The sequence below is a fragment of the Pagrus major genome, chromosome 7, assembly GCF_040436345.1.
Source record: "Pagrus major chromosome 7, Pma_NU_1.0".
Classification (NCBI taxonomy): domain Eukaryota; kingdom Metazoa; phylum Chordata; class Actinopteri; order Spariformes; family Sparidae; genus Pagrus; species Pagrus major.
In genome coordinates this window covers 32,115,887-32,129,070 of record NC_133221.1, presented here as the reverse complement: position 1 = coordinate 32,129,070, position 13,184 = coordinate 32,115,887, and the positions used below count along the sequence as shown (strand labels likewise).

Sequence of the window (13,184 nt, the reverse complement as noted above, 5' to 3'; positions counted from 1 at the left end):
TCTTCCGTGTATTTATCAAATTTGGTAATATATAAATGAGTGTCCAATTGCTTAAACCTGTCATTCACTTTGTGTGCTACGCCTGAGGGGCTACACCTGACCTACCCTCTCAAAACAAGTAATAAGGCTACGAGTTACACCAGAGGGACTGAAGAAGAAGGAGTAACTGCATTCAAATTCTGAACTCACAGATTATTAATCTATACTAATTCAAAACGTGATGTCCAAACTTTTACACTCAGAGTCAGCTAGAGTATAACTGAGGACAGTTTGATAGGAGTTTCTGTTACGATGTGTCGGTGGTTGGTTTAGAATCCAGAAGTGGACACCAGAGCAGGGAGTAGTATGAAAGATATCTATTGTACCACAAGAGGGTAGGTCAGGTGAAATGTGGAGCGGGCACTGGAGATGAAGTGAAGGCAACACACATGGTGGGGCTGGAGGATAGCACTGGGGATAGGGAGGCACTGGGAGAGTTGATGGCAGAGGTGCTGGAGGCTGGGTGACAGGTGGAGCATGGAGCTGATCCGGGGAGGGCGTTCACTAGAGGAGTAGAGTAGCAATATTAGGATCTTGGCAAAGTGCAACACAAGAAAACACTCATGCTAGAAGGAACTAGCACAAGAGAACGTGACCATATAGCACGTCAAACTGACAAAATCATCTGGCAGCAGGCAGGCTGAAGATCAGGGTGCTTAAGCAGGTGCTGATTTGCCCAAACGCGCTGCAGGTGTGTGTGTGTGAACGACAGCAGCTCCAGCACAGGGGAAACACCGCCCAGCCTCTCCACAGCACCTCTGTGTTTGCATATGCAAGTCCATATCTCCTGTGTCATTGTGCTGCTAAAGATTTTGTAATGACAAGAGTTTGTAATTCCTTTTGCTCTCTGTGCTGCTCCTTCATGCATCTGAATCTCTGTAGACAGGACATGAGGCAGATAGAGAGTTGTTTGTCTAGTGATTATTACCAAAATGTTACAGTGACCTCACTTTTAACTATTCCATTGATTAATTGATACATTTTTTTGTATTGTACTGCAAATAAGAATTACAATTAAACTAACTTATTATTCTAAAGGGCATATTATTGGTATATAGGCGTACTTAATTTAAAGACATATTAGGCCTTTGTATCTTTTCAACAATGTTATACAACTTGGAATTTGTGGAACATGGAGTAATTGTTTTTCAGATAAATAAGTCTAAATCAAACTGTATTTTTCTAAGTCAAAAAAATCCATCTCCTCTTTCTTCCCTGTACAACCACTAACTTGGCGACCATACACCCAGGCATAAAAAAAACAAACATCTGGTAATGTCCAGTAGGCTCCAGTAAATCAGCACTGGACAGCCATTGCAGCTAAATTTGTTTGACAGTGAAGGTGACTTCAATGCAATAAGAAACTGAACTGAAAAAGAGTGATTGTAAAATGTTCCATATTTGTCACGTATCTTCTCTTGAATTCTAGTACAATTTTCCTCTCTGTTTTGGCACCGACATTTTTTTTAAAGTATGCATTATAATGCAAAGATTTACAGTATGGTCTTCAAAATTTTTGTGTGGGGGGGCATGCCCCCTGCACCCTCTCAGCAGGTATAGAATGCATGACCTCAGAAGTTCTGGCTACGGGCCTGGTTGTGGTCATGTTTTGGTTCAGTATCACTGCTCCCATCAGTCTCATTTCCAGTTGCAGCAACCAGTTGTTGGCAATGAAAAGGCTCTATTAACCTTTAGTTAAGTAGCAGACAGCAGGTGGACGAAGTGGAGGATTCAGCAGCTAAAGAGCCACATATTTTTTTCAGGAGCTGCAGGACACCAAAACAGAGCTAGAGGTAGAATCAATGTTTGACTTAAAATCATAAGAAATTGTTACGTTTATGAAATAAAATATTTTTTGGGAAATAATTCATCTTATTCTGTGTGTTGATCAGAATTATGAAGCCTGGTGTATTTTCTCAATTTAAAGTGGGCCACCTCATTCTTGAGTTTGGGAATGGCTAGTTGAGATTACCCAACTAGACCAACCTTCTACAAAACTCTTGACCTAATTACTTATTGTGTTACCCATTTGCCAGATTTATGCTTTTGATGCAACCCAAAGACAGGGTCAAGAGGTTGTTTTTTTTTTGTTTGTTTGTTTTTTCCTCTAACAAGTAATCTGTTTGGATGTGAAGGTACTCATGTGATGGAGGGCTCAGGCAGGATGCTGGTGACAGCTGTGGGTGTCAACTCACAGACGGGAATCATCTTCACCCTGCTGGGTGCTGGAGAGATGGAGGAAGATGGGAAGGAGAAGAAAGGTAAGTAAATCAGTGGAGAGACCCAACATTTACAGAAAGGTGTTTTGGACTGCATTGACAGACAGATGAATATTTTTGTTGAAAATATACTGCAGTTTATTTGTAGTTTTACCTGCTCATATAGCAAGATGAAAAGACTTAATATTTAGTGATACGTTAGAGGTACAGATGTTTTTTCTTCTTGAAATATACAAACCAGTAAATGTAGTAAGTAAACAAAACCCAGGAAAGAAGACAGTGTTTCTCATACACCTCGGTCTCCATGGATGAATACTTACAACTGCTCCAGTCAGTTAACATGTATTCACACCCAGAGGTGGAGGCGCCCTTGAGTCTGGTGGCGCCTTGGCCAGAGCCTCCATTTAAAGTCGGTATGGCTGCGGGTATAAAGTAGTTCAGTAATTGAGTATTCTACCGATTGTATCAATGTTTAATCTAGTAATTGGATAAGAAATACTTTTGCTTTATTAAAAAGCAATATTAAATAAACAAAAGAGACAATAAGACACGTCTCTTAAAGAGACAACCAATTTTTCATTGACTGCAGTGAGTAGCTAATTTAGACAAGCTACTGTACATTTGTTTATTATGTTGAAGGGCTGCTGTGTGTGTGTGTGTGTGTGTGTGTGTGTGTGTGTATGTGTGTGTGTGTGTGTGTGTGTGTATGTGTGACTATTATAATAACAGCATGAATGAAGCTCAGGCTTTTACAAATTGACTGTAGCATTTTTTTTCTGTGGTTATTCCCTTGAGCCAAACTCAGTTTACTTAGTGCCGTCATAACTAGCCACCATGATGATTTACGTTCTTGACTAGCTATTACATACAGCCATAATTAAAGTAAGTATGCTTTACTAGCCTTCATCTCAATCTGCAGTCATTTGACAGTTGAATGTTTACCTTAATGTTACCTTGCGTTGGGCATGCTTGCGAAGTGGATGCATAATGGTAGACTGGATGCGTTCTGCTGAGATTCTATAGCATTGATATTAGTGCTATTGCGGTTGGCTAGTTCGGTTTTACAATAGGCAGAGTGTACAGGGTTTTGTTTTGTTTTAGCTTGTAAATATTCCAAACTCTGGACACTTTCTGTTGCTTTACCTGGCCTGTCTCTCCTCGTGCAACCCTTGCTATTTTCTATTGCTACCTCCATTTTTTTGGGGGGAAAATATTTGTTTTTATTAACACATGCTTACATTACAGTGCAATTGCGATACAAAAATATATAATGTTTCCATTTGTGCATTAGAAAATACTATTTAAGACAATTAGTAAAAAAAACAACAATGCATACACTAAAGGATATCATCATCACCAAACAAGAAATTGTACAGCATCAAAAGTTTAAGGGTTTCTTACATTATATAGTATCTTTTCAGGTGTCCAGTAAGAAGAAAGATTGTTAACCCAATGTCTTGGGGATGGTATATCTTCTGATTTCCAATTGATTAGGTTGTATTTTTTAGAGTAGTAGTAGAATAAAGTATTTCTTGTAGTGGTTAGAACTTCATGTCCCCCAATATCCACGTATATATCCAATATCCTTCTCAATTTGAAAATCTATTATCCTTGATGTGAAGGCAATACTATGTTTCCAAAATTCCTCTAACATTGGGCAGTTCCACAGCATATGGAGGAGATCACCTTTACTGACTTTACATCGCAGACACATGTTGAGAAATGTTGCTGTCAATGTTATGCAGTCTGTAGTGGATGTAATATGTTATGTGAAATATATTAAATTAGATTTGCCTATACTTTGCCCACTCCAGTAGTTGATGCCAATCCTCCTCACTTAAAACACAATCTATATCTGTTTCCCATTTTCCTTTTGTGGATGCCTTATCATAGCCAGGTAAGTTGTCACTGACAATGCCTTATATAGAAAATGTTACTTCCTTGGTTGTTACATGCCCTGTTATACAGGAATGTTTCAAAAGGGGTTTCTTTTGAGATTTTTGGGACATTTAAAAAAAATATGGGCAGGAAGGTTGAATTTTTCAATTGTTAAAAGTTAACAAATGTATCATTATTATATGAACAGTTTGAGTTGTTTTTTATCTTTCCATCTTTGTAATACTGTGTCAGCAATGTGGTTTGAGAGATTGGGGTTACCCCATAAAGGAGTCTTCCTGAAGTGACATTCTTGCCAAGCATCAAATGTATTCATTATTATCAGGTTCAATTTTATATAATTATTTTTAAATATCTGCTTATCTGATTTGCATATGTTTATGCCGAGATATTTAAAACCATTCATGCACCATTTCAATGGGTCAGTGAAAGATCTTATATTATCATCCTGTATATTAAGTGGTAGAATCTCACTTTTAATATAATTTAATTAACACCACGAAACTGCGCTGTTTCATTGCCATAATAAGGGTACTGATGTGCGCGGGTCAGTTATTTAACAAGAGGTCATCCGCATAAAGGGGCAATTAGTACTCACTTGTACCAAATTTGCTTCCCGAAATAGCGGGATTGGATCGGATGGAAATGGCTAATGGCTCAATGGCAGCAAGGGTGAGCTTGGACAACGTTGCCAGCAGCCCTAGTGAGGACGTCATTTGTTAAAACGTTGGCTTTGGGAGAATTAAACAATATTTTAACATACTGAATACATTTCTCTCTAAAGTCCATGGCCTCAAGAGTCAAAAATTGAAAGCTTATGTAAGCCTAAGCTTATGTAATATTTCCATCTTGAACACTCTGTGACGTCATCTTCCAAGAGATCGCGTCGGCCATCTTGGCTCTCTCTGTCTCCACATCCACCATTTTGGCTCTCTCCCTCTATCTCTTTGTCTCTCTGACGCACACACAGACACAGACACACACACACACACACACACACACACACACACACACACACACACACACACACACACACACACACACACCGCATGCATGTTTGTTGTTTGTTGCATGAGTTTGTCTAAGTGTTTTAGTTTCATAGTTTAGCTGCTGTAGTTGAAAGATGTTTGTTGATTGAAGTATTATTGATTATTGATCAATTTGCTCACATTAATACATTCTATTATATTGTACAGAGCCATTTTCAGTGATTATTCGTGCATATGCTTTGTGGTAACTGCTGGTTGTGATGGTCAGTGCTCGGATTCATCTCCTTCACTGTTCCTTCAGTATCTTATCGATATGTACTATTATAGTGAACACTTCTTTTGAGACTGTTTTCTGGTCTGGTTATTGGTCCCTGATTCCAGGGTGGTGCCCCGTGTTATTGATTATTAATTTTAATAATTACTATTGGTAACTATTAATTGCTAATAACCACACCTGCCCTACCTTTGTTCCCTAACAAATGGTGCCACGTTTGAGGCTACCTTAAACCTGCTTTATTGCAATATTTATGCACAATAATGCAGAATTATTAATTTTTAAATTTTCAAATTGTTTTTGTTGAAACTTGAGTTGAAACTGAATCTTTTTAGGAAAGTAGGCACTCATAATTGACCAGACATATTCAGTTGTGGTTTGTAGATTGCTGTAGTGTACTAGTGGTTAGATTTTTCTTTTAACCCTAAATAGTTTGCATGCTATTTAGATTCTGAGGTCACTAACACTATTAACTTTGCTATTACCCGCCCAGAGGTGCTGAGGCCACCTCATTAACATCCTAACAGGATAGGTTGCATTACAGTAACTAGCATAACACCTACTAACCGGGAGGATTGTGACAGGTAAAGCCTCTCACCTGTGCATCAGCATCAGCAACATAGCAGCCCCTCACATAAGTTTATTGAAACGACTGGCTGTAGCAGCTACTTCAGTAAAATGAGTTGCCAAAACCCTAGTGTGACAGGAGCGGACCCAGCCCTGCAGGATACGGTCGCTGGTCTCCTCCGCCTCTCCATAATAAAAAGCTATGATATTAGCACCTGTGATGAGAAATTAAAGGAGTTAATTAGCTATGTCAATGACGCGGCTGGAAAGCCGCAATGCACCATTGGAAGTGCTTGGTCAGATAGCGCTGCTGTATCAGTGCAAAGCCCAGCTGCAAGCCCCAGCGAACCAGCAATGGCTTGCCCAGCTGGTTCGCACAGCGTGAAAACTCTCGCCTGCGACAGGAAGTCTGGGCCGGGAAAGATGAGACCTGCCACACACGGGACGGTGTGTGAGTTCAACAGACAGATGAACTCCAACATATGCCAGTCCAGGACCCCTTGCACCAGGCAGAGACCAGGATGGATGGAACACAGGTCAGCCATGTAAGTATGGCCCCTGTCCAACTGAACCAGGATTCACCTGACATGGAAACAGACCCCTTCACAGATGCAGGCGGACCTCTGCTCCAAGAGGATCCAGCTGAGCCGCTGCGTGCTGAGTTTCGAGCCTCTCATGTGAGAGAAGCAGCCCTCTCAGTCACAGACTCCCAGCAACTTGGCCAACCCATCCAGGCCACTCCAGTCAACTCACGCTAACCCCTAGATTCCACCAGATGCGTGTCTGCTGCGTTACAGCTCCGCCATGGCAGCAGAGTTGATCTGTTTCACTCTAGTCTATGTGTTAACTTCCACCAGGTCCGCTGCGTCCCAGCTCCGGCAGTCCGCAGCCCTCCGGAGCAGATACGCAGGACTTCTATATCTGGCGGATGCCGGAGCACGACGCAGCAATTCAGCACAGTGCAGACAGAAAGTCAGACATGAAACAACAACATGACATCCGGTTTATTTTCAAAATAAAACACTCCGTGTTGATGCCAGCACAAAAACCTCAAAAAAGAGACAAATACAAGCTCTTCTTCTAATCCTTTGGTCGGGAACACTTCATGTTGTTGTGTTTATAACACATACCTATAACTGTAGACGCGGGTGATTATGTAATTATCGCGGGAACTCCTCAGTCTCAGAACTCCAGCTGTTCGGCAGAGCTGCGCCGTGACGGACTCAAAACGCAGCTGGTGGGGGTTGCCGGATGACGGACGATGGTGCAAAACCGTACCGGAGCCGTTTTGCTCTGTGTCTGACTTCCTGTCTGCTCTGTGCTGAATTCGGCTGAATTGCTGCGTCGTGCTTCGGCATCTGCCAGATATAGAAGTCCTGCGTATCTGCTCCGGAGGGCTGCGGACCGCTGGAGCTGGGACGCAGCTGGGAACACACAGACTAGAGTGAAACCGATCAGCTCCGCTGCCGTGGCGGAGCCGTAACGCAGCGGACACGTATCTGGTGGAATCTAGGGGTCAGGGGCCACAGCCAGCAGCCCTGCAGCTCCCAGTGGTACCATCCTTGACCACTTGATGGCTATCCAGGGCCTCTCATGGCCTGCCAGTTTCAGCCGCACCACTGTATGCTGCGACACCGTAACCCCACCCCAAAGGGAGCAAGGCTACCACCGAGTCCAGAACAGCATAAGTGGTTTTGGACTCCCATCCACGAGCATGCTGTAGGCACAGCGTGGCTCATGCCCACCTCTTCACCAGTCTTCGATCCCACTGTGAAGGAGGGTTGACAGTCTTCATCGCCATAGTGACCTGAGAGACCATGGTACCCAAGATGACTCGGATAGCCCGTGTCTGCTCTGCAAAAATTTACGTACCTGCCGGCCACAGAGCCACAAAACGACACCAGGATCACAGGGATCCAAGGGTCACAGAGTGCCAACCTAGTGCTTGAAGGCAATGACATGCCTCATGCTAAGGCAGCTGCCATAGCAGGCTCCCAAGGATGCCAGCCACTCAACCAGCAGAGTGGGCAAAAGAACCAGGGGGGTGTAAACTCAAACCACCCCCAGAGCCAGGTAAGGCAAAGACTGCAGAATCGTTCCCCTCCAAGAAGGTAAGCCCGATTGTCTGACTGGATCAGTGGGACAGCTTGAGGAGCCTAGTCACTCACCCATGCTCTTGGACCCCTTTTAAGAGGGCCGTCACCAGTCCCCTCTCAGCCTTACCGGATCGGGCACCCCTCCCCTCCACCACCTAATTTGGCTTTGCAGGTTGGGGAAGGGTACACCTCCACTCCTAGCTCCACATAGTCTCCTCTTCTAACCCTCTTGACCGCCTTTTTTCTTCAGGTCAGCACCTGACACACACGTGTTAGCAGTGGTGGGGGGGTGTGTTAGCACCCTGAGTCTTGATATCAGTCTGCTAGTCCCAGACTGACCAGTCACCTTCATCCAGGAGTCCGGAGGGCTCCCACCAAGGTTCTTGTCTCCTCCACAGTCTGATTCCAGCTCTGGCCTTTCTGTGCTGCCCATGAGCACACAGCCACCACAGGCTGGCAGCCAGAACCCTTTTGACCACTACAGGTCTTTCTTGTGCTCATTTCTTGAGCTGAACACTTGTTCAGCCTACCTCTTCTTGACTGTGGATGTAATCAACAGTTTCTAGACCACAACAGTCACCCCAGCCTGTCAGCACAAGCTGACAGGCCGACCTCCTCATTGGCAACCACCAGTACCAACATGATGATAGCTGCATGCCAACTCACCCCACTGGCATGCACTAACACCATTTCTCCTCCCTAGCATGACAAACCCTTTTATGCATGCCTTAGAGACCCTGTCAGCAGTTATGAGAAGGTGTAGCTTAAGTACAAGTAGCTAGAGATCTTCTGCAGGACCTACTTAAGGAATACTAGCTTCTAGGTTAACAACCTGAACAATAGGATTCCATTTGGTCCCCTTTGCCCCACTGCTACTACCACTATTGGGCAATCTTCAGATACATCTGACCTATAGTCTTGGCAGTGCAGTTACAATTTCTGAAACCTGCAGAATTAACCCACCAATCATAGGCAGGTAGAAGGTACACAGACTATAAGTCTGTTAAGTGTTGGTTTGGCTTTTGTTTTGTTTCTTTTAAGGCAGCGCATCAACACCTCACAACACAACCTTACGCACATTCTGCACACCAGTCTGCAACCATATCACTGGCTAGCTCCAATCCTCTTGAGGATGAGGAGAAGCCTACTAACCTTTCCTCTAACCACCCTCCTTTCTCTCTTTGGTTCTTTCCATTTCATTTTGATGTTTGTTTTTATTGGTGGATTAAAAGCAGCAAAGGAATGAACAAAGGGTAACGGTTGCTAATGACTGTTATGATGTTTGAAACTAGACGTAGTTAGAAATCTTCTGTCCAGACATGCCTCAATGTGAATGTTCTAGTGCCCAGACCCAAAAGCCTTTGACCATGAACTGTTTCAACCTGCCCAGTGTTTTTAGGAAAACATATGGACCTGTTCAGAGGAAACATGGACTGTGTAACCCCCCAGGTTACCACCCACATGGACTACCAAAGCCCAACATGCGGCTTCCTTGCACTAACAAAGCCTGGTAAACAAAAGGAAAGTGCACCAACCCTAGTGCCCAGTAGGTGGCACCTGGTTACCACAGTCCCCCCAGGTTTGAAAACTCCCTTCTCCCATTGTCTGAGAGCGCACCTGAACGCATGGCGGTTCTGCGCAACAGCTGGATGCCGGAGATCTTAAAAGAACAGCTGATGCTCCAACTCAAGGCAGTCCCATCGTAACGTGTTGCTAGAAGCATCAGCTTTGGTCCGCGCGGCTGTTACTCAAAGGGAGCAACCAAAAGTTTGGATTTTACCTTTGCCTAGGCCGCAGTCTTTTATCTCAGTGGTCGAGCCAAGACTGTCCTGTGTTTACCAAACATGTTCTGGATCCAGAAAAGATTCTGCACAACCTCTCTCATCCCTGCAGAAGGAGGACTTGTTAACTTTGCCGCCTTGTGAGTGTACAATAAGCCGCGTTTCTATCAAGGATCAGTGGAAGGTGATTCGAGCCTGAGTTTGTTCACTGGCCGCTGAGTGATAGAAAGGCGAGTATTGTCCCTCCACGGCTGTTTCTCCCTCCTTGCTGCGCTCTCAGCGTTAGCCCTCTTTCTCTCTCTCCCTTTCTCTCTACTAAACCACACATACACACACACGCATACGTTCAGGTAGACGCACACACATAGACTCATGAGCGGCTTGTTGAAAACTAACATTTTGGTTAGAGAAATGTTTTTCCTTTTAAGGAGCAATGTGATCCTGTTCCAGTTTTCTATTATCTCTTTCCAATTTAGCCAGTTTTCTCTTTTTTTCTTTTACTTTATGTTCACTGTATGATAGGACTTGACCTCTCATATAGGCCATAAGGGCTTCCCAAATATTGGCATGTGAGGAGGAATCTGAATTGAAATATTTCTTTATTAGTGGTCATATATAAAATAAATTCAGGGTCACTTAGCATGTAATATCTTAACTTCATGTTTATGGAGTATTGATCATCCAGTTGAGGTTTAGGGGGTTATGATCCAAACAGGTGGTGGCTAGGTAAGAGCAATCTTTTATTACTGGAATCATTTCCCATACAACGTATCAATTGTGAAGTATGTGTAACGTATTCCTTAAAAATAAGAATAATCCTTTTGGTTTAGGATGAATCTTTTGCCATACTTCAGTTATGCCAATATCTTTCCTGCCTTGATTCAGTACTGTGGCTGCTTTTGATAGAGAAGTTGATTTGGGTGATGAGCGATCCATTATAGGGTTTGATACCAAATTAAAATCTCCTGCCATAATACAATGTCCCTGTCATCAAATTTTTAAGAGATGATATAGTTGGGCCAATATATACTGTATTTACCAAAGTTAGCCTATTCATATTTAGTATGCAGTCAACAAGCAAGAATACCATCACCAGCTACCATCTCTCTCCTTTTCAACTGAATTGAATGAAGAATTGGAGTTTTTATAAATGAGCAAGGAAACTCCTCTTGCTTTTGAGGAAAATGATGAGTAGTAAATATTGACTGCCCACTCCCAACGCAGTTCCAAATGTTCTGAGTCAGTGAGGTGGCTCTTCTTAATAAAAGCGATATCTACATTCTGTCTCTTTAGGTATGAAAAAATGTATTCCTCTTAATAGGTGAGTAGACCCCTCTTATTCCAAGAGATGCATGTCAGTTGACCCATGACCTTGATTGTATAGGTGAATGTCTCAGCAGGATGTGTTTTATCAAAACTAGTTCTGAGAGGATTGGATTGTGTTCCTGCTCTGGATTTAGAAGTGGCAAAGGAATCCATATAAATATAATAAGACTCGGCCTGGACCAGAAAGCCAGCTTTGTTTTTGAGTAATTAAATGTTTTCATTTTTGTGAGGGACCATACAAGACCCCAAAACGGCAAACTAAAAACCTGCCCAATAAGACCCCAAAAAATAACGAAAATTTTGTTAGATAACTTTCTTAAACTACAATAGTGGCCCTGACAACTGCTGAAATTGGAACCGGCCGATCATGACAATTTATATACAGCTAAATATTACAACATCAGAAGCACATCAGAAACCAAACAAACGGGATAAGAGAAAAGAGTTAGATATGGCATCAAATTATATTGCTGAACTACTTATCATCTTATAGGCCTACACGATGTGGGCTCCCTCAGTAAAAAAAAAGCATGCTATCTTAGGATGTTTGATAAAAAGTAGTCTGGGGAATACAGTTAACATGACACAGCAAAGTCTCTCTTCCTTCCTTTAAATTTTAATTAACCAAAAATGGGATCTCATGGTATTAAAAGTTCTTTCCATATGTGTCCTTTAAGTTTTACAGCATGCAGTAGGCACTTTGATAAATGTTACCTGACTGTTCTTTCAGGAAACTTTCTGTTTTGGCTGGAGTGGATCAATGGTGCTTAATGCAGAGCTGGGCGGGGTAAAGCAGAACATACTCAACATCTTTCTCTCTTTTTACTCCTAAGAACTCATCTCTCTGCTGCAGATCTGCGCTGTAATCTGGATAAAATGATATCCTCTTGTTCTCATATATCATCTTTCCCTTGCTTCTAGAGAGTTGAAGGACTTTGTCTTTGTCTCTAAAGTTTAGAAATTTGGCAATGATGAGCCACAGTCTGTCCGACTGCTTCCCGATGTGGTGCGCTCTTTCCAGGGTGACAGGCGAGGTGAAGTTATCGTTGGCCAGTAACTATAGTATGAGTCTTTCCAAAAATCCTACTGCATCATGACCTTCCGACCGTTCAGGGACGTTCAGTATTTTGATGTTTGATCTCCTAGTGCCCATTTCCAGATCATCAGTTTTGTCTTCGAGTTGTGTTACAAGTCTCTCTGTCTTATCAATGCAGTGGCATGTCTTTAATATCGTCTTTGCACCGACTTTTCTCTCTATCCCTTGAACCTGTTCTGACAGTGTGGAAAGTGATGACTCGATTTTGGTCAATCTGACGTGAATGTCAGCTGTTTTCTTATAAATATGCTTGGTTAACTCTTCTACAGTTTCCTGGATAGCTTCCAAAAGTTGACCGAGGGATGTTTCTGTTTATATTTGCCCATCCACCATTGTTCCCGGCTGGTGTCCAGTGTGTGAGTAACGTGAGGGCGAAGCTTTAGTTTTACTTTGTTTTTGTTTTGAAAACTGTAGCTTGCCATACAAAGGTTCAATAAATGTCTCTTTCTTGCTTGTAACTTAAAGTTATGAAGAAGTAAAGGCAGTATTCAGGGCCTGCCACTCCTTTGCTGCATCCGGAAGTCCTTCTCTATCTCCATTTTGCACATAAAATCCTGTGTCCACAGTGTCATTGCAAAGACAGTGCATCGATGATTTTTACTGAGTTTAACAATTAAAGATGCAAAATGACTGAAGTCAACCAAACAACCAAAAAGAGATACAAAAACAACCACACACAGAGGCCACAAGATCATAATAAAATGCAAAACAGCCCCAAAGAAATATAGTCCGACCTCAAAGAGACAGGAAACGCCTATGAAGAAATGAGTCAAAATGACAATGGAGAAACACAAAACAACGATAAAGAAACACAAATCAATCTCAAAGAGATGCAAAGTGACCACAAAAAACACAAAGCAGCAACAAAGAGACACAAACAAGAACCACAAAGAGATGCAAA

The 13,184-nt window shown here is 42.6% G+C and overlaps 1 protein-coding gene across 1 annotated transcript in view; it reads left to right on the top strand.

Moving 5' to 3' along the window:
- Positions 1 to 13,184, top strand: part of atp2b3b (ATPase plasma membrane Ca2+ transporting 3b) — a 76,939-nt gene that overhangs the window by 18,748 nt on the left and 45,007 nt on the right. The window contains 1 exon segment of the mRNA XM_073470051.1: positions 2,175 to 2,300. Within this exon segment, the coding sequence (XP_073326152.1) occupies positions 2,175 to 2,300 (126 nt within the window).